Here is a 25,924-nt window from a genome sequence, read left to right on the forward strand (position 1 = left end):
CCATCTGCTTTGCAAGGTTATGTATACAGTCTATATTGCCCAAAAACGATGGCTACATATTTGACTACTTATCATTAAAATAACAGAGATTGTGTTATCATAAAAAAGGTACTAAGAAGCCTTGCAGCAGAGACATTTTCATGATAAGTGTGGATTACATGAGGTGAACGCCAGCATCAAGAGCAAAGTGGTCACAAAGGACTAATTTCTGGTATTATTATCAACACAGGTAGCATCTGCGTCATGGCATTCAGATAAATCAGCATTCAACATATTTACAAACATTAAATTGAACACCTTGTACTTATTCTTGACTGCCTGAATAAACACATTATCTTTACATTTCTTTGTGGCTATCCTTGCAGAAAGAGGCCAAACTGGACAGATCTCCATTCACTTCCCCCAATAGGAAACAGGATTTCCTCCTGTCCTCTCTTTCTACTGACTTGTATCATCTCTGCACTAATAACCCAAAGCCTTGCGGACCTCCTGGGGGCTTCTATCCCACGAAAACCCTTCACATCAGCAGAGTAAAGCAAATTCATTTAATCTGTATTTGTTCTGGCAAGGTAGATATGAAACTTGCACATTCCTGATCAAATGTGAGTCTCCTAAATCTTCCAACACCTGAAATGCATTCAAAGCACATCTCGCTGTGTCTGACACCTGCTTTCTGGGTTCATTTTCCTTGCACAAAATTAGCTCACTCTGAAGCACTATTTATAATTCATCACAAAAGCTTGGATGCAGGCAATACACTAGACCCTACCTGGATAAACAAATTCATCATTCTGTTTGTCGAATGCCTTTGATTTAGTAAAAATAGCTTAAAAATGTCCATGTAGGTCATAGATTCTGTCATTAATGACTGTTGGTGTCTTGCATTGTGAGATTAAATTGCTTGTTTTCCATTTCCTGTGTTCCTCTGCCAAAGGTCCTGTGGAAGCTTGGGAAAATTGCTGACATTCGACCAACCTTAGTTATCCATGTGACAGGATATCCATCAATGTGACCAAAGGGGGGAAGAACACCAAGTCTGTGTCACTAGTGCTCCAAGTCCCATACCTTAGCGAACACCAGACCTGTTCTCTCATGACTTGAAAACTCTCCTCATCCACCACGAGTGCTGACTACACACTAAGGATCATGTTACCCTGCTCAAAGTTTGCAGTTCTCCTCTGTCTCCTGCAAATCCTCTGCATAACTGCCGACATAGGTACGTATCCCTGACAAAGGTTTTTTCTTTGTACAGCTTAGGTGACTTACTAAAATATGGAATAATTTGAAATCATCAAGACTTGCTTTTGAAGCTGTTCTGTTCTGCTCTAGACAGTGGCTCCTTTCTGATCTACAATGAGAACCACAACAAGTGCATCAAGGTGGAGAGTGCTACCTCAGTAACGGTGGCCATTTGTAATCCGCATGCCAAAGAGCAGCAGTTTCGCTGGGCCTCTGAATCGCGCATCCTCAGCCTGTCCCTCAAGCTCTGCCTTGGTGCAACAGAGATTAAAGACTGGGTGAAGGTGGTTCTCTTTGAATGTGATGAGAATAACATCCTTCAGCACTGGCAGTGCAAGAATGAGACACTGTTTGGCCTTAAAGGCCAGGACCTGCACTTAAACTGGGGCAACCGCAATGAGAGGAACGTAATGATCTACAAAGGTTCAGGGCTCTGGAGTCGCTGGAGGATATTTGGCACTCGAGGTGACCTTTGCTCAAAGGGTTTTCAAGGTAAGAGTTGTGGGGACACAACCGCTTTTGCTGAAAACAGCTGAAAGTTGATTCAGAGAGTTAAAATAGTTCCTGTGAAAGTCTTTCCATGTCAGTAGTCAACCCTTTAAAGCAAATAAAACACAGTTCAACATAGCAAAGTCTTAGAACCAGTTTGGTATCTAGGTGCCAGTCTCTTCCAAGATTTTCAGAGACACATTCAATGGAAACCCTAAAGCTGGGCAAAAACTGTGCGATTTCAAGCTGACTCTTAAGAATCATGTTAACTTATCACTTACTATGCATGACCATTATGCACGATTTATGTGCTAACAATATACGGTCTGATGGTCATGCAAGACCTCAGCAAGTCAAGACAGAGTGTGACAAAAAAATTGTTTTCTTTGAAAAAGTCTCACATACTGAGGTTAAAGATGAATCTAGTCACATTTTTCTCTCCCTATCTCTTGCTCTGTATCTCTTGATGAAGCATTGCCATGCGTGTCAGCTGGAGGTCCATGGGTAGGCATATTTCTGTTTGTTCATTTCCTTTATTATGAGGGAGAGTTGGGCATTAGAAAGTCATTCCCGCTGATGCCATGGTGATTTATTACATTATCTGACAATTTTCAAAGGTTAAAATACCTCATAGTTGAGGATTCTGCTCATGGCTCTGCTCTCACTTTTGAGAGTATGTGGAATGGTACAACCAAAACATCGATCATGTCGGATTCAACTGCAGCTGGTCGGCCATTGTATCTCCTTGTATATTTCACAACAAATGACGCACGTTACAACTAAAAGTCGGAGCAACTTCAAAGTGAGTGGCAGTCTCCAAATTTGTCTCTGAATTGTACTTTTATTTCACTCCATTTCCCCTTGATGGAGTCATTTGTTATTTCCTTGAGATCTCAACTTTGTTAAGTTGTTATCTTGAGATAATCGTGCTTATCTCTGTTAATGAGTACATTTCTCGCAATCTTGAGGAAACAACTGACATTAAGCCATCACAGGGAAAGCAGTTTTAATGAGGAAATCAGTAAGTTCAGATCTCAAGAAAATAGAGAGATGGAGATGGAGTTGGATTAAATGTTTGGATGCATGTCCCTCTAGGGCCTCCATACCATGAGACCATTGAACAGGTAACTAAAAGAGCAGGTGTTGGCCAATAGATAATTAGTGATGCATAGTCAAAACCACATGTTCAAGTTCGCCCACATCTTAGCCTTTTTTTAACCATCAGTTTTTAAAATAAGTAGTGAAGCCAGTAATGAAGCATCCTTAAACTGCACAGTTTTGTAGTCTTTTAACTGGTCATCTGGTATTATTACAAACTTTTTAGACTGCTGATAATGAATTGCAAAGAGTGACAAAACTAAACAATCTGATATTGGACGAGACAATTTATTAACTACTGTAAAGAAGTCCAGTTGATAAATGAGGACAATCAAAGAAATATTTGGAAATGTAGACACTGGAGTGCCTTCTGGGCTTCAGGAAATGGGAAAAAAATGATATAATAATTATATCTGATCTAATCATGATTATATCTGATTTAACATTCTATATGCTGGTATATTAGCATGTAGCTGCATATACTAGATTCAGATTATTTGATGTAAACTCACTGGTAGATCTGTTTTGCAGCCAGCTTGATAGACATCTATTTTGATTGTTTACATTGATCAAAATGCATTGAAATTGAGATGCATTGATTGTGAAAACCGGACCTGACAGTAATTTTCAAAGCAACTTTGCCAAATGCTGATATCAATTTCCTCTTGTATTTGGCCACGTAAACAGATCAGAGTTTGTCTAACAGGTGGGTTCTTCAGCCCAGTAAAAATTCGTTCATTTGATTTAGCAGTTAGGTATGTCAGATAACAGCATTAAACAGATTTAGCACAACAGAGAAGCCCTGGCCACTGTTATGTTTTCCTGCCACATTATTTACCGATGCTTGGAGTTGATATCAGCTGATACTGATGTTAAACCCATGCATTGGCACATCCAGAGTAAATTAATGAAGAAATATGTTATAAAACAACACATTAGGACAAAAGAGGAGTGTTCTTAACATACAAAACATGATTACAAAAAATCCTTAAATTGTTACAGTGATAAAATTGTTCATGGTTCCGCCAGTCAGGATATATAAGAGACAGAAATATCAATAAAAACTAAACAAGGACTTGAATAAATCCTGTGTAAAATATCCCCACAGTTTGTTCAGCTTAGTAACAGCAGCAGGAGCATAGCTGTGTTCTTAACAAGCCTCCACACAGAGGGGTTAAGCTGATCACTGTGCAGTGTGGGAGTTATTATAGTTAAAATAAAGCTAGCAATCTGCTGTAACTATGTAGTATACAGGGACCATGTTTGGAGCTTTGCCTGGCTAGATCAGCTGACAAGATGACTTTGCAGTCTGTTTTAAAGAATTTCTATCTCCTAAAGATGTGTGACCAAAACATAAAAAACCAAACAAACAAAAAAATCATCGAGATTCAATCAATAAAAGCGTGATGAATTATGGTCATTATGTATGTGGACCACCTTTCTATTTAACATTGTTTTTTTACAATCTGGAGCAAATTTCTAATGGCGCTTAATTCCAAATTTTATGATCTGTGTCTCCTCAGAGATTTTCACAATAGGGGGCAATGCTTTCGGAGGCCCTTGTCAGTTTCCATTTAAGTTTATGGAGAAGTGGTACTCTGAATGCACGAAGGATGGCCGCTCAGATGGCCATCTGTGGTGTGCGACAGAAAAAGATTACGACAAAGACGTGAAATGGGGCTTTTGCCCAACAAAAGGTAAGTTCAGGATCTGTGTTTCATTTTTACCGTGTAAATATCAGCTTTAACAAGACATTCAGGATTACCTTATCAACAATGGATCAACATAACCATACTGTCTCATGAATTATCTTAGGTTTCCTCTTCTTCACTTGCCCCAATCTTAATTATTTTGACAGTTTTGTTTGGCATATATATATCATCTCCTTTTATTCTTAAATAATGTTGTTTATGTAATCTGGGTGGAAACAGTGGTTAGGGAGAAGCAGAGTTTCTTTGAATTTGTCATCGTACATGACATTACTTTGTTCAACAAAGCATGACTGTTTCCTTTTAAGGACCTTTTATTTTACAAATTCAGTGACGGCAGTAACCTGGCATACCAGATAAACTGTTTCATGATCAATTGCATAGGATATATTTCACATTAATCTAGAAAATCTCACATATGAAGGGTTTGGTAAGGGCAGGACTTTAAAAAAAGAAAAAACTTAATTGGGAATGCGAATGCCTGATTCCCATGGGATGGGAATCAGGCAAAAGCTTGTTGGTGGATAAAACTCATGCCGAGGATGGTTGGAAGAAGTGCAAAAACACTGCCCCTGCCATGTGAACCTTTCAATGTGGCACTTTTCTCTAGTTTTAATAAAGAAATGTGGTCTAGCTTGGATTAAAACTGCTGCTACACTACAGCTACATTTGAACTAATCAAGGACAGCATTAAGAATATTTAAGGTCACATATTTTACCCTTTTCAGACAAGTTTATTTTGGTCTCAGACATCCCCAAAACTGAGTTTTTCAACAGTGTATACATACAAAGGATCTTGACAGATGGCATGCATATGGTTCAAGACTTTTTGATCCTCATTAATATGTTTCAGTTTATTTTTATTCCCTTCATAACATTAAACTGAATGAGGTTCACTGTTTTGCTTCTTTGCATCAAAGAGTAAATCCTGTCTCACAATTTTCAAATGACTTATATTTGATCCCTCTAAAATGACGCAGCATCTGCAGGCTGGGACACTGACCCAGTCACGGGGGTTCAATATCAGAGGAACCCATTGTCAGTGTTGACCTGGCATCAGGCGAGGAAGAGCTGCCAGCAGCAGGGGGCCGACCTCCTCAGCATTGTTGAACTACATGAACAGTCATACATTTCAGGTACACTGTCAGCTGTGTATCACTTCTCCACAACACAATATCACTGAGCTTTCATCGGGTTTAACTGTGATGGTTCAAACAGGGTTGATAAGCTCTTCAGGGATATCTGTGTGGATTGGACTTAACAGCTTGGATTTTGAGAGTGGATGGCAGTGGAGCAATGGAAACCCATTCAGATACTTAAACTGGGCCCCAGGTCAGTATAGTAGACTGGCTGGATAATAGTTTCCAGCTTATCAGATAATCAATACTGAACCTTTAGCTACATGTCTATACTAGGAGCAACTGATGTTACCAATGTTATCATCAACAACTGATTCTGACAGTAGCTAAAGTAGCTAAAAGAGCAATGTTTCAAACAGGTCATCCCTCATCTCAGCCTGGGCTTTCCTGTGGAACTCTAAATGCTGGAAAGGCCTCAAAATGGGAGAGCATGGCCTGCTCCAAGAAACTAGGCTACATCTGTCGTAAAGGAAACTCCACAAGTCTGCCTCCACCCCCAGGTAAAACAAATCTCCACATTATAAGGCCCATTAGTGGAGTGATTCTTCCATTTAAACCATACAAACATGTTTTACTTAATTCTGGCAGTCAAGAATCAGCCCAGCTTCTGCCCCAGTCACTGGATCCCATATGCCGGGAACTGTTACTACCTGGAGAGGAGTAAAAAGATGTGGAGAGATGCTATGGCTGCGTGTCGCAAAGAGGGAGGAGATCTGGCCAGCATACACAATATAGAAGAGCAGAGCTTCATTATATCTCAATCTGGATACTGTAAGTAACAAACATGCCATTTTGCTTGATTTTTAGGTGCTCAGTCAATAAATTTGTGCTTTTTAGGACTGTTTGTCAGAGTAGATAAATGGGAAAGAGATTGTGAATGGTGTAAATGTGCCAAATAACTTTATCACAAAATTATTTGTTTGTCTTGTGCAAAATTCTGGTTTACTGCAAAGGCAGAACCATCAAGGAGCAACCAAATGTAAGAAAAACTGTCTCTAAAGATCACTTATAACCATAAATACATTTTTGTTAATCAAAAAATAAACAGAAGTCTCTGAAGGTTACAACAAGACTCAAAGAAGATGTGGTTTGTGACAAAGAAATGGTGCAACGTATCGCCAGCAATGCAAATCTTGGCTTATTTTTAAAACCTTAGGCGCATTTTAAAGATATAAAGTGTATAACAATGATAAAGTATTATGGAGGAATTACTTTGTAAATTAAGAGTAATCAAACTCTTTTTGGGTTTGTTGTTCTCAGCTTTGTGTTTACACTGACAGAACAGCATTTCCTTTGGCTTGTTTACGTTTTTGCTTCAAGGATCAATCATGTTTTAAGTTGTTATTTTTGACTGAAACTCTTCCCTCTCCAACCATTAGCCCTGCCAATGCCTTAGGGAACAGACAGACAGTCCTGTCCAATCAGAGATGATGTATGCAGTGCCACAATGGCAGACTTCTATCACAAAGGTTCAATTCAAGGACAACCAAGAGATTTTCTAAACCAAGGAAAAGACATTGTTTGGTCCAAAATACTTCAAAGAAACAAGCTTTGGCCTTTTTTGTGGATGGGAATCAGTCCTACAGATGTACTGCTGGGGGTGAGGGAGGAGGGACATTTTTTATTGTGGTTTTAAGAGGCTGGTACAAAAATAACCTTTATGACCAAGATGTACTGCTGAGTTGTTATGCCTTCAGGTTGACTGGATATATACTGTCTGCATCAGTAAGCTTATAAAGAGTGGTTTATTATATGCCTTAGGAAAGAGTCGGACTATAGACGTCTTACTGCCCCCTGCCATTTTGGAAAATTACAGGAAGTTAAAGGACTGCTCACCACAGTGTGTGGAGGGTTTATCCCGGGGATGTGCATGATTAGCCAGCTAAAAGATTAAAGTTGGAAACTCTTGGCCCACAATCCTGGTCCATTACTCTGTCTAAACTGTAACTAGTGCCACATGAGGCCGCTGTTACTCCCGTTCATGGCTACTGCCATGCTGTGATAATGCTCAACTAACTGGATGTAAGCGAGCATAGAGAGTGGACAGCATTAACCCTTAGGGTTTGTTTCAATGTTAGTCACACTCACGCTGCAAAGTGCAACAAAAATCCACATTTATACATTCATATTTTTTAATATAAATATTTTTTAAGATTTTATCCCTTTGAATGCCAGTTTTTTGTCATGATGCCACCATGTTTTCAATCAAAAAAACAAAAATGAATTATTTCCAGTATTACTAAATGCAATCGATTTTTTCTTATGTTGAATTATTACAGCCTGGGATGTGTCAATGATTAGCAGCAACATACATTTATAAGCATTATTATTTTTTGTGCAATGTCATATATTCACTCTCAGGCTGTTAAGCGCAAAAAATGTGCGTTTCATATGATAGCTATAAAAAATATTATACATTAATATTTTTTTTCTACTTACCTAATTATGGATACCAAATATTCATTCCTTTTTAAAGATTTTAACCCTCTGAATGCCAGCTTTTTGTCATGATGCCACTATGTTTTTTGATTAAAATAAAAATACTGTATTATTTTCAATATACTACATGCAAAGTATTTTGTGTTGAATTATTGCAGCTTGGGATATATCAGTGACTAGTAGCAACATTGACTTTTAAGTATTATGATTTTTTTAAATGCATGTTAAGCATGTGATTTCTCCACATGCTAAATATGGTCAGAAAGAACCCATCTGGTGGAGAGTAGCAAAATTGATCAGATTGACACCCAGATTTAATAAATTACATGCATTATGCTTTAATGGAAGTGAGATCTAAAATGGCAGTTTGAATGGGTGTCAATGGGGCATTTTTGAGCTTAACAGCTTAAGTGTAACCCTTGCTTGTAAACCTTTTAATTCAGACTCACTGTAGGAGCTGAGCTGGAAATAACAAGATCAAAATAAAAATACACAATCCTCCAAAAATTCATGCCACATAAATTAATAAATTATAAAGAATTATCAAAATATTAAGGATGAAAAGTGAGTGAAATGTTCACAACCTGCCCTAAGGGTTAATAGCATGGCTCAGGACCAGTGTTGCTTGACAGTATTTTAATCTAGGATAGGTGGAGATGAAGTAGTAAGTATACTTTGTCAAGTTATTCCTGTGAATGACAACTCAAACAACCTATTGATCTTTGATTTTACAGCACTTTAGCCAACTTGTTGTTTTAGATGTGCTGTACAAAAACATATGAATTGGATTGGAGTAACGAATAACCACATTCAGAACAGATATGAGGATGTTAATCTGCAAGGAGGACTGAAGGTGAGGCACTGCTGACAGAGGAAACGCCCAGATCATTAAGCTCACATTGTTTACCTGCTGACCCATATTAAATAAAGAGTGCTCAGTTTTGCCTGTTTTGTGAATGTTTTCCAACTTTAAACCAATCTCCAATGAAAAATTAACAGCATTGTATGTATTTAAACCCACAGCACCAACAGACGAGCTCTGGATCGGCTTGAATGATCAGATTAATCAGATGCTGTTTGAGTGGTCGGATCGCTCCCATGTTACCTTCACTCAGTGGCAGACTGGTGAGCCCTCTCATGCCACCAACCACCAGGAGGACTGTGTCCTCATTAAAGGAAAGGTAAGTGTCCTAATGCAGAAGTTTAATGCTTTTGATGAACACGATGATAGTGCTTCTCAACTGCTGTATGTGGCCCCTGAAGGCTGGCAGGTGGGCTGACCACATGTGTGAGAAGGCGTACGGCTACATCTGTAAAAAGAAGGCCTCTATTACACCAGCTGGAGGCCCTCATGAGGAAGCTAACCCAGGGTGCAAACTTGTGAGTGATTTAACTTTTATTCACTAGGTGTAATTCAGCAAACCTTAATCAGATTGTGATGTGCGTTGTTTTCTTCTGTTTTAAGGGTTCTATCAGGTTTGGCTCTTATTGTTACAAGATTGGATCTGAGTCGAAGACTTTTGAAGAGGCAAAGCAGGCATGTTCACAGACCGGCTCATACCTGGTGGATGTAGCTGACAGGTAGCAATTAAAATTCAGTGTCAAATCAAAGCCATGTTGCCATAAAAGCATTAAGGTTGAAATAGTTCTCACCTTTCCATGGGTTATGTTTTCACACAGATATGAGAATGCCTTCCTGGTCAGTTTGGTGGGTTTGAGACCAGAAAAGTATTTTTGGACAGGACTTTCCAACACTCAGGACAGACATACCTTTAGGTGGACCACCAGAAGGAGCGTTTTCTTTACTAATTTTAACGTTGGCATGCCAGGTAAAGAATATTCTTTTGTATCCCTTGCCTTTAGGGCATTAAAGTTAGTAAGATTTTAGGTTAAGATACGCTTAGCAATTGAGCTTAAATGGCTAGTTAATAACTGACAAAGCAACTAGCCAATCATTTTAAGGATTTTGGGGAGGCCAATCAGACTTGAAGAAGGCTCTGGTTGGCCCTGGCTACCACTGGTTCCACCCCTGGTCAGGATGAGAATTCCTGTGCAGCAGAAAGGGGAGATGTTGATGGCTCATCTCTACATTCAAACACAAAACTGGAGCAAACTGTTCAAAGCTGCCAATTTTATAGGAGTGTAGGCGCTTGAAGACAATTGGTGTGATATGCTTTGGAAATCAGACGTTGAGACGGAGCAGATAGTGGAGCAAATGAGCGCCATTCATGCTACTTGCTGGCGTAATCTATCAGGTGATTATAAATCAAGGCATCATTATGATTTTGGTTGATGAGATTTTTAGCATCTACAGTTTCACCTTCATTTCATCACATCAACATGGACGGCTGGGTTTTAGTTCGCCCATTTTTTTCTGAAAACATTTGGGTTTGACATCAAATTATGAATATAAGACAAGAGATCAACAATTTAACTTTTATTTTCAGGTATTTACATCTGGATCTGATAGAAAACTTTGAAGATAGCATTGTTCATGACGAAACACCAAATTTTAGGTTAGCAAAAGTACTGGAACAAATAGACTTAAAATAGATTAACCATTTAAAGCCTGAATACACAAATTATAGCCAGAAAATTCTCATTTTTTTGGAACTGAAATGTTTATTTCAACTTCGACTGAAATCCAAAAAAATCAAAATTTCCATAAAATTTAACATATATATATTTTTGTAACTCATTTGATACATAAAGTACTTTTGGTAACTGATAATCCACTTGAGGGCATAATTTATAATTTATTAGATTGTATCTATCATATTGATTAGATAGATGTATCATAAAAGTATGTATCAAATATGATACAACAGGCCTAATATTTAGTTTCCTCCAATAACTGCACCAAGCCTGTAAACCGAAATATTAAAATAAATAAACCACTAACATCACCAAACTTTTGTAAAGCTTTTCCGACCTCTTTCAGTTGTTTGTCGGGGAGTTACTTCTTTCTGTCTCCTCTTCAGCAGGTAAAATGCTTTGTAGGGTTCAAGTCTAAAGATTGCCAGTCTAAAATCTTCCACTTCTTGCCCCTGATGAACTCCTTTGTTGTTCTGGCGGTGTGTTCAAGGTCATTATCTTGCTGCATGTTTGGTTGCAACTTTCTTTGGCAGACAGAATGTTTCTGTAGACTTCTGAGCTCACTGTGCTGCTGCCATCATGTGTATCATTAATGAAGATTAAGCTTTTATGTTTAGAGTCATGAAAGGATCCTTTCTTTCTCCAGACTTTAGCCTTCCACCTTTAGTAAAGGTTTATCTTTGTGTCATCAGTCCATTAAACTTTGTCCTGGCCTTCTTACTGATGAGTGGTTTGCATCTACTGGTGTAGCCTCTGTACTTTTATTCATGAAGTCTTCTTTAAACAGTAGATGGTGATACCTTCACTCCTGTTCTCAGGAGGTTGTTGCTGATGTCACCAATAGTTGTTTTTCCTTGGTCTACCTGTCCAACATCTGTTTCTTAGTACGTCAGTGGTTCCTTACTTCTTCAGGACATTCCAAATAGTTGTACTGCCGATGTTTGTGCAATAGCTCTGATTGATTTTCCATCTTCTCTCAGCTTCAGTTGCTTGTTTTTCACCCATAGACAGCTCTCTGGTTTTCATGCTGGTTACACCTCTAACCACTAATACAGTCTGCACAAGCAACAAAACACACCTGTCAGTCACATGTCATCTAAAAATTAAGTGTTCTGTTATGAATAATGTGATCTTCTAAGTTGTGTATCAGATCCAGATGTTAATACCTGGAAATAAAAGCTGAAATGTTGATCTTTTGTCTTATATTTATATTTTGATGTCAAACCTAAATGTTAATATGGAGACCTGTGTTGGAAAGGCTGTTATAATGACAACACCAGTTGACTATTAGTCATCGTTTTATGTTCCATGTATCTAATTCTATTTCACGTTTTATTAGGGTTTAAGTGGCTTACTTAATCACAGTAAGTAGTCAGAATCTTTGCATGTTTGACCTCCATTTATCTTTATCTTCCCACATCTTTGGTCTATTTACTAACAGACAGACATCAAGGTTGTGTTGCCATGACAACTGGGTTCTTTGCTGGATTATGGGATGTTGTCAGCTGCAGCAACAAGGAGAAGTATATCTGCAAGAAACCTGCAGAGGGCATACCAGTAACAACGGTCCCACCCACCACCCCGACCCTGAGCTGTGAGCCTGGGTGGACGCCGGTTCCCAACAGGAACGTCTGCTACAAAGTAGGTGGAGAAAATAATCTGTGAAACAGATTTTACTCTGGAAGCATTATATAAGTAATGATGTATTTTTCTGTTTTGATTAAAAAGCTTTACAAAAAAAATAGCAGTGAAAAGAGGACTTGGCAGGAAGCAGAGGACTTCTGCAAGGCCATTGGAGGGAATTTAATGAGCATACATAGTGGAGAGGATCTGGAAAACGCTCCGTATGTTAACAATCCTTTTTCAAAACTCAGAATTAATGATATTAAACCCAGTACAATAAAAACTGTGTGTTTGTCACTGTTATAAAGGTTTCGTTTATCAGACCCAGCCTGGATTGGCTTCAGCCTGGGTACCAATCAAGGTTTTGTCTGGAGTGATGGGTCAGCTGTAAGTAGTACTTCACTGGTTTTATAGAAACTTCCTTGGCTTTCATTTCAAACTGCTTTATAATTCAAATCTTGTGATTCAGTCCAGCTATGAGAACTGGGGCTATGGCGAACCAAACAACCACAATGACATGGAACACTGTACCGAAGTCTTCATGTACTACGGACGGTACTGGAACGATCGTCACTGTGAAAACTACAATAATTGGATATGTCAGATACGGAGAGGTAACACTAGCCTGGCACATCATAGCTGCCTTCTGATGTAAAATTAGAGCTATTGTGAGATTCCTTTCATTGTACTTTCAGGTGTGACTCCCAAACCTGAGCCTGCTGTCATTGAAACAGGTAAGCATGTGTACGTTTGTGAAGCTTGATCCTTTTTCTTTCAACAACTTTCTTTATAATCAATTTAAAGACTGATAGTTAAACTGCTTTGTGACAAAGTACTAAAATTGTATATTTCCATAACTCTCATCTGTATTTTATGGCTTCTGTAGATGTAGGTGTCTAATAATAAGAATCAGGAACTACTGAGTAGTAGTTTGACTTTCGCTGTTGTGTTTGCATCACAAATATGTTTAGTTAAAATGATATCAAACAGGATGGCAGCACATTTTACAGTGAAATTAAAGTTACATCAGGATGCACTGATTGTGAGAATTAGGACCGATTCGAATGCCAATGTTTAACACAGCCAATGCTGATGCCAATAAAACTTTTCTCATTCCTGCTTTTCGTGTAAGAATCCCACTACAAATCTGACCGTAAAAAAAAAAAATAAATCAGAGTTTATCTGATATAGGTTTTTGATTCAGCAGTTAAATGTGAAAGCTGCAATAATTAATTTGATCAGACAAATCAGAAAGTCTTGGATGATGTGGTATGATGACTGAAATTTTTCATCTAGAGGCCAAATTTCCTTGAACTTAGACTTTGCCACCTTATATTTCAAAAGCCAAATCTGGGTCTTTTAAAACTTAACAATTTGCGCAAACCTCTCATATGATACTTTGCTTTCCAGACTGACTGGTTGTTGTTTTTTTTTTTGCTTGGACCTAGCAATGCAAAACTTACTGCAGTGAGACCAGCACAAGCTTGTGCGTCATGGCACTGTGCCAATTTGGAGAGCGAAAGCGCAACATTTCAGTTCAGTGTTTTTGTGGTGATATAAAAAATTTGCACTTTTTCTGTTATGTTTGATGGTTGATATTGACATAAAACATGGGCACAGCACAGTGTTTAAAGAGTGCAAAAGAAGAGCAAGAGAAGGCGCTCTCACTGCTGCTTCGAATTGTCGGTTTCCCATGTGAACAACTTTGGTTGATGCGAAATAATGCCAAAAATGTAGCATGTTCAGAACAAATTAACTACGGACAAAGGATTGGAATATGATACACATTATCTAAGATCTTTTTTTTTGTGATGGGCAGCAGTTTGATCAAATTCCTGCTAAGCTATACTTCTATGACTATCTTATGACTGTCTTATTTCAACAAATCCATCATAATATCAACACTTGAACATGTAAACATGCTGATATGAGTATTTTCTTCAAAGCTTTGCTGTTTGAAAGAGATCCTTCACTAAGCTATGAGTGGACCATGTCTTTTGTGTCTTTGGCACATTTCATAACAATGATATGTCCTTTACAGTTTGGAACAAGACAGACGACGGCTGGTACATTTACAATGGCACGCAATATTTCATCAACACTGATGAACTAGATATGGAAAGTGCAAGAGCCTTCTGCAAAAAGAACTTTGCTGACCTTGCAGTCATCACAGCAGAGAGTGAGAGGAAGTTCATCTGGAAAATGGCAAGAATTTCCAAACATCTTTAGGTTTAAAGATGGTTTAATGATGCTGGCTAAAAGACTGAAAACTCTGTAAAATTGTTTTAAATATTATGACTCTTTTGTGCTTATGACCCCTCAGCTTCTCAAAGGCTCATTTGGTCAGTACTACATTGGTATGACGGTGAATCTGGATAAGTCATTCAGGTAAATTCATCTCTACGGTTAAGGAACAATACTTTATAGCCACCAATCATACTTTAATCTCTCAAGTAAAAATGTTGTAAAGTTTTTGTTTCTCTGATTCTTACTCGTTTTGTTTGTTTTCCATTTTCAGCTGGGTGGATGGCACACCTGTAACATACACTGCGTGGGAAAAGAATGAACCCAACTTTGCTAATAATGATGAAAACTGTGTGACAATTTACAAAAGCATGGGTATGCAGACAGATTCAATTATGTGTTCTTTTAAAGATTCTCATGAAATACACTGATAGGTTTCTTGTAAATACATTAAAACTTACCTCTGCTAACTCTGAACAAACAGGTTTCTGGAATGATATTAACTGTGGTATGGAGCTGCCCTCTGTTTGCAAAAGAAGCAGCAACTACGTCAATGCAACAGCAGCACCAACCAGTGCTCCAAAAGGAGGATGTGCCCCAGAGTGGCAAGCTTTCCATGGAAAGGTAATGATATATAAAACTGTATACAACACGGGATAATAAACAAAGGGCTGTCAAAAGATTAACATTTTTAATCTCAACTAATCTCAGAAATTCTGTAGATTATTGTGATTAATCACACCTTTTAATCACATTTTACAATTCCACTATTTTGCACTTTAGACTGCTTTTGTGTTTTTTAAATGTTCTAGTGTCTTAAACTAGGGGTAACTGACTTCCTGTTTAGATACAGACCTTCTTTCATTTGAAGACTGAAAATTTTAACATGAATTTGATTACAGAAAAACCTACTTGTTCTGGATTGAAAATGAAATAAGAAATCACTAAAAAGGTTCGGATGACTTTGACTTCCACTGAGCTATATGTTTATTATTTAAAGTAAAACGAGATATAAAAGAGCAGTGCTGGACTTATTTTACATCACATAGCTGCAGGGAGACACTGGCATGCCTTAACCAAAGTTTACTGGAAGGGAAAATAAAGCAAAAATCAGTGCACTAATGGTGGACCTTGATGAATTGTGATAAACTCAATTAATCTTGACACCCCCACTAAATCACTGAGCTGAAACTATCAATTATATTAATGTCTTTGATCATTACAAATGCTGAATGCTGCATAAAGCATGTTAAACTCCTAACTGCACATACATAGTGCTGCAAAGCCTCCCTCTCAATGACAAGTGTTATCAGTTGGCAAACAGAAAGTGGCCATCAGAGATGTGAGGAGCCAAACAACCTTGTCAACTGACAAGGTTCAGTAACAGTGTTTCTCTTCATTCATTCGGGGTGGTAGCCCACCACAGCCAGCCTGGGTTTCCAATGTTGAGCTGAGGCTCCTCGGGGCTCCAGCCCAGTATTGATTTTGTCTACTACCATTTTCCAAAAAAGAAGACTAGACTAAGACTAACTAAAAATAAACATTTGATGACTAAAATTCTGATAAAAAGTAAGTTCAGTTTTTGTAGAGAGGACAAAAATCCTTGATATCTAACCTGACACACCAGATGATTTTGTTTCACACATTTATCTAGAAAAGCTCTGATAAACAGGGAAAGGATAGAGCCTTTGAAAAAAAAAAAAAAAAAAAACTTGAAGGGTGACTGGATGAACGTTCTGTCCATCACATCTTTACGGACCAATCAGAGCAACAAAACACGTGACGTCGTAGCTGCTACTGAGGTGCGCGTGTGCCGCTACAAGGTATAAACTCCAACGCCTAACAACGTGAACAAGAACGATTAGTGTTCCAAACCATGGCGACTGTAGACATGTCAGTACACAACTTTTGTCATTTTGAAAAGAAAACAACTCACTGCTGTTCTGTGTTCTTCTTTTAACAAAGAAATTTCTGATGAAAGTTCTGATAAAAATGATGCTATAGCAGCATCCACACTAATGTCTTCCACCATAGATGCACCAGCCTCTTGTTGCTGCTAGCTTACATCACAACTCTGCCACGCCCAAAAGTACCACCCCTCTATGCTGATTGGTCCTGTCACTTTCTAACTGGGCCCAAACGGTTCAGACAGGACCTTTGCGAGATGGATACACCAGTGAGAAACACGGAAACTTGCGTACCCATCTGCTTTGCAAGGTTATATCTCCTTGCTGTGGGTAAATCTGTCAAAACACAACATAACTGTAGTCTTCTGGCTCTCAGCTGTAGAAAGCAGGGCACCCAGGTTTTCAAGGATGCGTAGAACACACTAAGGTGATTTGGTACCAGATTTAGGAAAGAGAATAAATGTTTGTCCATCCATCCATTTTCTCTATCGCTTATCCTGTTGAGGGATAAATGTTGTAGGTAAAGGTAAAGACTATAATGTAAGCACTTTCAATTGACTAAAACTGGATTCGATTTTTTGAGTTTTTGTCAAAAAAACTAGACTAATGCTATGAAGGGTAGAAATATCTAACATGTGACTAAAACTAAAATGCATTTAATGTAAAGACTAAAAGTAAGACTGAAATCAAAAATAACTGCCAAAATTAACACGGCTCCAGAAAGCCATGGTTAGCTAAGCTGACTTGCACTGGCTACCAGGGACTTTTCCTGCCATTGCATCTTACACTTTTGTTTTTGTAGTGAACATAACACTACTCAAAACACCAAAATGTATTTCCTGGGCTGCACAGCCGTACAGGGGTTAGTGCTGTTCCCTTACAGCAAAAGGTTCCTGGTTTTAATCTTTCTGTGTGGAGTTTTTAAAGTCTCCTGTTGCATGGGTTCTCTTTAGGTAACTGAGCCACAGTCCAAAAGCATGTTCATTAGGTTATTTGGTGACTCTTAATTGCCTGCAGGTGTGAAAGTGGCTTCAGTCCAAGGCGTAACCCACCTCTTGTCTGCTGACAGCTGGGGTTGACACTCCACTGAATTTATTTTCAAGTAGTGAGTAGAAAAAGTATGAGGACTTCAAAGCTGTCACCGACTTGTAAAAGCTTGTCAAAAATGACAGTACTGAGGTGGGCTGACTGGCTTCCTTTTAGCTGAGGGCTGGTGTTTGAACTTGTGCCTACAACCACATGCACGTCTCACATGAGAACTGCATCCTGCTGCCAAAGTTACATTGTACTGAAAGCAAATGACTGAAATGTAGTACATACTGTTCTCTCTCCCTGTCACTGTGCTAGTTGATTGACATACAAAGCTGTTTTAAGAAGGAAAAGTCACAAATTGTTGCTTTAATAGGGTCTCAGATTTCCATCAACCTGGTGGTCTTAAGTCCCTTTACTTCTGATTCTAACTTACACTGTAAATCATTTCTGTTTTACACAGTGCTACAAAATAGTTAGTGGTAAGGACAAGAAGAACTGGCAGGATGCTCGCACATACTGCATGAACCAGGGTGGAAATTTGGTTTCAATCCTAAATGTGAAAGAGCAAGGTGAGTGCAATGAGGAATGTGTTGCCAATATTCAAAGCCTTTTTTTCCTTTTCCAAGCCTTTATTGTGCATTTATGTCTATAAACCTGAGTTTTAGGAGGTTAATGCAAAGTTCTCTTCCACTCTAGCATTCCTTACAACACAGATGGTGAAATACAATGAAGATATGTGGATTGGCATGAATGATATCAACTGGGAGATGCACTTTGTGTGGACGGACGGCAAAGGCATATCATACACCAACTGGGCAAAAGGACATCCTACAAGAGTGCCAGCTGGTCGCTACGATTCAGCAGAGGTTATTTAAACTTTTATATCTAAAGATTTGTTGTCTTAAAGCAAACCTTACAATTAAGATTAAACAAGTGTTAGTGATTCAAGGAGCGATTAATGTGGTCAAATGCTCAAAAGCAGACACAGACGAGGTTTAAATTGAAATAGACTAGACTGGTTCCTGAGCTGTTCACAACCACTACAACTAAAATCTTTATGATTCCTTCATATTCCTCTGTAACTTTAGTTGTTTTTAATACTGGCACTTTATGGCCACCGTTTGTTCTGAGCTTAATCGTGCACTGAGCAAGTGTGGGTTTTTGCAATTACAAGTAACTTGTAAAATTAGTGTATCTACAGCCTGTGTCTACTTCAAATGTTTCCTATTTACCCAAAGCTCTTTTTAAATTAATTCTAGGAATGACTATCTCCTCGTCCAGACTGAAAATTGTCATGTCACCCTCTTTAGGCCTTTGCGCACTGAGAGTTTATTTCTTCCAATGTTTTGCAAGTTAGAAATATTTTTTTTTTAGAGCAGGTTAAAATTATTAGCGTTTTTCTCCTCAGTCAATGTCATCTAAATAGGTGACTGATGATTCAGATCAACGCCTGCTGCTTCTTCTCTCTCACTTGCAGTGAACTCTCACTTTAAACACTGTGATTTGTCCATGTATTATGTGGATATCAACCATATTATATAACAGATAAAAGCAGAAGTTTGTACTCACAGCCATGTCACATACACAAAACTGAAAGTTGCTCTCTATCTCTCCAACTTGGCACAGCGCTATGCTGCATGAGCAGGTGCTGTTTCAAGAACAGTCTTGCAAGAAAAGAAAAAAAAGAAATACACACAAAAAGCAGTGTATTCAGTGTTGTAGAATCAAGTGCATGACAGTTTTTCGGATCATGAATCCAGAAAAAAAAATAACAGGCCTCATTGTTTGGAGCATAAGCATCTCGGCTTGCAGGGCTTTTCTGCCTGTCGCACCTCTCCCAGTGCCATTAGGCCAGCTGCAGAGTCATCAGCTGGGAGCCTCCCATCTCAGATGTTTCGCCCCCTTAAGCCCAGAACATCTCCGGGTGGGGCAGCTATAGGGATGTCTCCCTACCGCCCCCTGCAGCTGGACTCACATATATAATGACATGAATGAATGAAAACTTCCTCATTCTCAGTGTCTCCCCCTACCTCTTGTATGAGTTAGCTTTCTTTTCATACTTCTTTTTCTCCCCCTTTAACTAAGTACTATTCTATTACCCCCTTATTTTGTTTTGGCAGGCTCTTTTTATGTGTCCCACTTCTCCTCAGTTGTGACTTTTTTCATTGGGAAATCTGCAGCCTTTGGTCAGGTGGTTTTCTCCACCGCATCTGTAGCATCTTTTTGAAAAGTCAGCCAGTCCTCCGACAGCAGGCTCTGCTGTATCCCGTCTTCATTTACAGATCAAACTCCCTCAACATCACTGTCAAAGATTCCCTAAAGACACTGTTTTTGAAGTAGTATACTCAAGAAGTTGGGGGGGGGGGTAAAAAGGACAATAGGAGCAACGGTGTGGCATGCAAATTGATACAGTCAGACGGACAGACAGACAGATCGGCAATTGTGGTAGTAAGATATTGTTGCAGCAGAACTACAAGTGTCATCTAAGCAGTTTACTTAATCCTTACACACTGGCATTAATACACTCCTCTTTTGGTTCAAAAATACCACATTATAAATCTATGTGTATGATTGTAGAATCCTCATAAGTGCGTTTGACAAAGGGACTCTGACTCTGCCTCCACTCTCTGGTTTTAAGGTGTTTGACTGTGTAGTAACAGTGGGCAGTGATTCCAGACAAACTGGATCTTGGAAAGTTGAGGATTGCTACATGGAACTTAGCTTCATCTGTAAGAGAAATGTTGGTGAGTAGAATTTCTGCTGGCTAATTTATTTAGCTTTAACTTTTACTTTACTATCAAGCCTTGTGTAAATGCCAGCCATAAACAATGTCAATAACAACTGATGTTTCTTGTGCACAAAGATGCTCAGATTGCAGTCCCCTCTACGACCGCTCTACCAAAAGCTTTCTACAAACTTGGCAATGACTCGTATAAAGTGGTGGCACAGAAGATGAAATGGGATGAGGCGAGGAGGCAGTGCCAAGCAGACGATGCTGATCTTGCCAGCATCCTAAACCCCATAACCCAAGCATCCATTACACTGCATATTTCCAAGCTCAATGAGCCTGTGTGGATCGGCCTCAACAGCAATGTGGTAAAGGGTTAATCTGTTAACGAGAATTTAGAAAGGGAACTTTGATGTCCAAATTAACTTTCATTTATGTGACTACTTTATTTCCCCAGACGAATGGGCGGTACAAATGGGTTGATAACTGGTTGCTGTCATATACCAAATGGGGAATGGATGAGCCTAAAAACAACTATGCTTGTGTGTATATGGATGTGGATGGAAAATGGACAACTGCACCGTGTACTAACACGTACTATTCAGTTTGTAAGAAGTCATCAGGTAAGAAAATCTTTTGATAGTTCTCCTGCCTTGAATACAGTTTAAAAATGTATTTTTTCAAAATGTTGAGTACTTTCAGTACCACATTTTTTTTTTTAGATAATAAAACATCCTTATTATGGCTCTGTGCCGGTGTCAGCAAAGGTGGAATCATTATATTGTTGGGTCGACTGTATGAACTGATTAGGTTGTGGAGCACATAGGTCAAAAGTCCAGGTCATTAGGCCTCATGTCCATGCCTAGCTTATGAAGGCGATCCCTCAAGGACCCTTTCAGGATTTTTTTTCAAAACTTTGCACAAATGTAACCTGACACGCCAGATGGATTTGTGTCGCACATCCATCTGGAAAACCTCCCATAGACTGTGTTTAGGAAAGGGCAGAGCCTTTGAAAAAAGACTCAAAGGGTGATTGGCTGAACATTCTGTCTGTCAGATCTTTACGGGCCAATCAGAGAAACAAACACATCATGTTGTAGGTGTGGGCCGCTACTGAGGAGTAAACTCCATAGAGAACTGCATAACGCGAATCATGGCGACTGTAAACATGTCAGTACACGACTTTTGTCGTTTTTGAAAAGAAAACAACTAAATGCTGTTCTTTGTTCTTCTTTTGATAAAGAAATTTTGTCAAGTTCTGATAAAACTGACGCTATAGCAGCCTCCACGCTAATCCCTTCTGCCATAATTGCGTCCACCTCTTGTCGCTGCTTGCTTAGGTCACGACTCCGCCATGCCCGGAAGTACTGCCTCTTACTCCTGATTGGTCCTGTCACTTTCTCACAGGGCCCAAACTGTTCAGATGGGAGCTTTGTAAGATGGATTCGCTAGTGAGAAACACAGATTCAGGCAAATCCATCTGCTTTGCTAGGTTAGTACAAATAGCCACTCTGACTCCAAGATAAGCTGAGCAGATGTTGGAGCTCACAGGTCAATGGCTAACGATGTTAGGCATCATGTTTGTTCCTTGCATGGGAACACAATTATATCAAGAGCAGTTTGAGGGATTTTCTTTCAACTGTAAAACTAAGACTAAAATTAAAAATAGCTGCTGAAATTAATACTGCTCCAATGAATCGTGTGTACGCGATTGCCCTAAAGACACAAGAAGGGAGAGGCTTCCTTCTCCAACACAGCATTTCGGGCAGTTGTCAAGCAGTAATCAGCTTTCCTGATAGGGTTATGCTTACTCAGGCAGAGCTAACCATGGTGCAGACTTGGTAGTAGATGGCCGACGGACAAATGTTTTCTCAACTCACCAGGCAATCTCCTTCTGATCACTCACTTTCCTCTGAGCCCCTTTTATTCCAGTGCCTCTAGAACAAGCAGGTTGTGTTGTAGCTTGGGGTGGCCACAGACAGAAACCACAAGGTTCTCCTCCATTTTCCAGTAGAATGAACCCCCTCACCCCAGGCTGGTCAGTCGTATAGCCGGTGATGATTTCACATAGGGAGGATCTCCAGGCTGATTGGCCATCACAGGACAAGTAATTTGCCTGAGTTCAGATTTTCATATTTCAAGGCAGGGTAACAGGGGAAATTGCAAAAATACATTGTTAGTGTGCTGGAGTTTGTATGCATTTTTTGGTAACTGTAAACAGCAAACTGCCCAGCATTGTGAGCCAAGTACTTTTTCCTTTGCTGTTGTACTGAAATAAGTAGCATACCATTTCATTCTTTATAGTATTACATACAAATGTGAAATATTTATATTATAGTAGCAGTAGTAATGTATGTAGCATTGAACAAACACCAATAGAGGTATGCCATCTTTCTCATTTTCAGAGGTACCACCCACTGAGCCCCCACAACTACCAGGCAAATGTCCAGAACCACAAGGACGCACAGCTTGGATACCTTTTAGAGGCCACTGTTATGCTTTCCTATCTTATTTTGATGGCAGTTGGCCCTCTTCCTCAGTTGAATGTCTAAAAAGGGGTAAATATGAAGAATTTCTCCCAGTTTTTATCAATAAAAAAGGAACAAAATGTTTACTGTGGCTTTGTTCTTCAGATGCCGCTCTGCTTAGTATTGAAGACCCTCAGGAGGCTCTGTTCATACAACAGAACCTAAATCTTCTACAAGATGAGTCCAAGTCCTTCTGGATCGGCCTGTACAAGACTCATGAAAGTGAGCACAGCTTGCTGAAATTAAATGCAGTGTTAAAAGTGCCTCATTAAACATACTGAAAAACAAAGCACTGATATGGGCCTTGTTTCTTGTTTTAGGTGAGTGGAGATGGTTTGATAACAGCGTTGTGGACTACACAAACTGGAAAAAAGGGATGCCACAGTCAGACACATGTGTGGAAATCAACTCTGAAAGTGGACAGTGGAATACAAACAGATGCTACAGAAGTAGGCCTTGCATCTGCAAAAGAGCCAAAGGTACTTTTTAAAACAGGATTTTTCACGTTGCATTTAGTTATCCTTTCAGCCGCTAATATTAACTTGTTTGACATTTCTTTCAGTTATTCCTCCTACAGAAAAGCCACCAGTTGTTGGTAAGTTATTTAACTCATGATATTTATCACCATGACGCTACAAAACTAATTTACACCCCTGTTAATATTTCTTTTCCTCCTCAGCTCCTGTTGTCGAAAAACCTTCACAAAGCTCTGCAGGCGTCACTGTGGCTGTTGTGCTAGTTGTAATAGCCATAATTGGACTTGGTGCCTTCCTACTTTTCCGCAAACGGATACCAACCCCTGTGTTGGGAGAAAGCACCTTTGACAATAAGTTATACTTTACAAATCCCATGCGAGCTCCTGTAGATACAAAGGGACTAGTGGTCAACATAGAGCAGAATGAACAAGCATAGGAAACACGGGAAAGTGGTAATCACTATAAAATTCATATGATTAGTGACTTTATGTTGATGGTTTCCTGTATTATTTTGAATAAATTTACTAGGCAGTGAAACTAATCACTAATTCATACAAGCACTGGAAATGGACTTGATGAGTTAAGTACAAGAATATAAATGATAGAGTGATCTATAACAGTTTAATATGATAATTTCACTTGAGAAGTGTATACAGATCATTTCTAGAGCGACCAACCATGTAATTATTTGTGGATCAAACACTGGATAATAATCAAAAGAAGTTAAAATGTTGAATCAATGCAATTAACAAGATTTCCTCAACTAGGTTGCTATTTTCAACATTTTCCATGGTTTTCAACGACAACTGTAAATAGATGTTTAATAAAAGAAATGGTGGATTAACTCTGACTTGGTCTCTTATTTTACTTTGGCATACAGAAGGCATCATTTTAATATGTTCACTATCCTGACTTAACACATTAGCATGCTAACATTAGCTAGTAAAGAACTGAGGTAGATGGGAATGCCTCTGGTGTATTTGCTCATAAACAATAGAATATTTTGATCTGATGGTGAACTCAGAGGAAAACCAGAGGATTACTGACACTATAGAGGGAGATAGTATCAAACTCCTTGACAGCCTCTTTGATAGGCAATTGTTAGCTATAATTCACAAACAATTATTTTTTTTCAGACTGAATCAAAATTGTAAACCTCATGGTTGAGGAAAACTACTGTGTAATTTACCTTGGGGACCAAGAATGCCTCTGCACAATGTGGCACAAACCCATCTGGAAGATGCTGACAAATTTCAACTAATATGCAAATACTTTGACCTGCCCGCACTATTACAGTTAAAATATCTTTAAACTCTTTTAACTATTTGGAGTACAAGCATATTCAAGGTGTCCTTAGAAACATAACACTGAAGTTTCTTCCAAAACTGTCAGATTCACTGTAGCTGCTACTTTTATTGAATGTTACAAATATTGTTTTCTATCTGATTTTGTATCGTGAAACAAAGGCCTGTAGATGACTGTAGCTGGGAAGTATTAGCAGAGAAAACTTAACTGGACTGAAGCACGAAGCCTTACCTAGTTTAGCTTCAAAATGGATAACAATGGAGAAAAAAATGAGGAAATGAATTTACACCTATTTAATGAGGAAAAGTATAAGCATTTTCAAACTGGAGACTCCAATAAAGGATCAAGGTTTCAGACACTTTGCTAAAGCAATGCTAACATAGTATGCCAAGAAAAATCATTATTACAGCAGGTACAGTGGACCATGAAAACATAACGGCAAATTTGAAATCATACAAAACTGGCCCATGGATCTTTATGGATGTTGTTTTTGGACTAAACATTTGACTGGATTTAGATTGTGTGGACTCTTTCTGACGCAGCAGGGCTGTTTTTGATGGAATATGATGATCAGGAGAGTAAAGTGAGCTCTAGCACTTTTATTGCTTGCTTCTTTGTACTCTGGCAAATGCATTAATTGTGGCTGCTGCGATAGTTTTATCCTGATATGATTATTATGGTCAGAATCCTGAGAAACAGAGCTGTCTGGTGGTGTATACCTGGTTATATTTACATTTTGGGAGAAACAAACAAACAAACAAACAAACAAACAAACAAAATGAAATAGAACAAATCTGCCAGCCTGCGCATGGGCTTTCGGATTTTCATGGGGTTAAATGTATTCTGCATTTAATATAAATACAAAGTCTGTAAGGAACATGATTAGACATTGTTCTACTTTTAAGTTTATATTCTGACGACTACTTTTGGTTGATTTATGTCTCAAGTCAGATAGTAAATGATATAAACCACAAAACAACAGAAATCTAAGCCCATTAATCTTTTGATTGAATAACTGCTAGCTAGAGGCTATTTTGCTGTCAGACAAATGCTGAATTATTCCCAGATTAGTACAGCAAAAAGAAAGAATATATTTTTGAACAATAACAATCTGCATCAGAGTTCAACAATGCTTTTCCAAAAACAAAGAATATATTTTACTATCAATGAGTCAATCTTTAATTATACAGAGCCAATTCAAACCCAAAGTTACTAAAGTTAACCAAAATAAATGAAATAACTAAAATCTAAAACTGTCTTTCAGTAATTGTGACTAAAATAAAGAAGATGCTTTTTATTTTAGTGTGTACACGAGTGAATGGCATGTATTTTATAGTTTCTACAACAAATTTCTAGTGATCACATCAACTTTA

The 25,924-nt window shown here is 38.6% G+C and overlaps 2 protein-coding genes across 3 annotated transcripts in view; one reads left to right on the forward strand and one right to left on the reverse strand.

The window, feature by feature from the left end:
• Nucleotides 1-25,924, reverse strand: part of hacd1 (3-hydroxyacyl-CoA dehydratase 1) — an 83,960-nt gene that overhangs the window by 32,616 nt on the left and 25,420 nt on the right. The gene's annotated exons all lie outside the window — the stretch shown is intronic.
• mrc1a (mannose receptor, C type 1a) lies at nucleotides 1,059-24,080 on the forward strand. The gene is made up of 30 exons (XM_041813928.1): nucleotides 1,059-1,216; nucleotides 1,330-1,731; nucleotides 4,350-4,523; nucleotides 5,516-5,671; nucleotides 5,754-5,867; nucleotides 6,034-6,174; nucleotides 6,263-6,445; nucleotides 9,137-9,294; nucleotides 9,377-9,493; nucleotides 9,579-9,694; nucleotides 9,794-9,942; nucleotides 12,150-12,349; nucleotides 12,437-12,552; nucleotides 12,640-12,718; nucleotides 12,801-12,945; nucleotides 13,027-13,065; nucleotides 14,373-14,536; nucleotides 14,655-14,719; nucleotides 14,850-14,950; nucleotides 15,060-15,199; nucleotides 17,975-18,083; nucleotides 18,211-18,380; nucleotides 20,153-20,258; nucleotides 20,378-20,610; nucleotides 20,700-20,865; nucleotides 22,648-22,800; nucleotides 22,876-22,992; nucleotides 23,091-23,249; nucleotides 23,333-23,365; nucleotides 23,450-24,080. The coding sequence occupies exons 1-30, from the start codon at nucleotides 1,147-1,149 to the stop codon at nucleotides 23,680-23,682; spliced, it is 4,308 nt and encodes a 1,435-aa protein (XP_041669862.1). The 5' UTR covers nucleotides 1,059-1,146; the 3' UTR covers nucleotides 23,683-24,080.

The sequence above is a fragment of the Cheilinus undulatus genome, linkage group 19 (assembly GCF_018320785.1).
Source record: "Cheilinus undulatus linkage group 19, ASM1832078v1, whole genome shotgun sequence".
In the NCBI taxonomy this organism is placed as follows: Eukaryota; Metazoa; Chordata; class Actinopteri; order Labriformes; family Labridae; genus Cheilinus; species Cheilinus undulatus.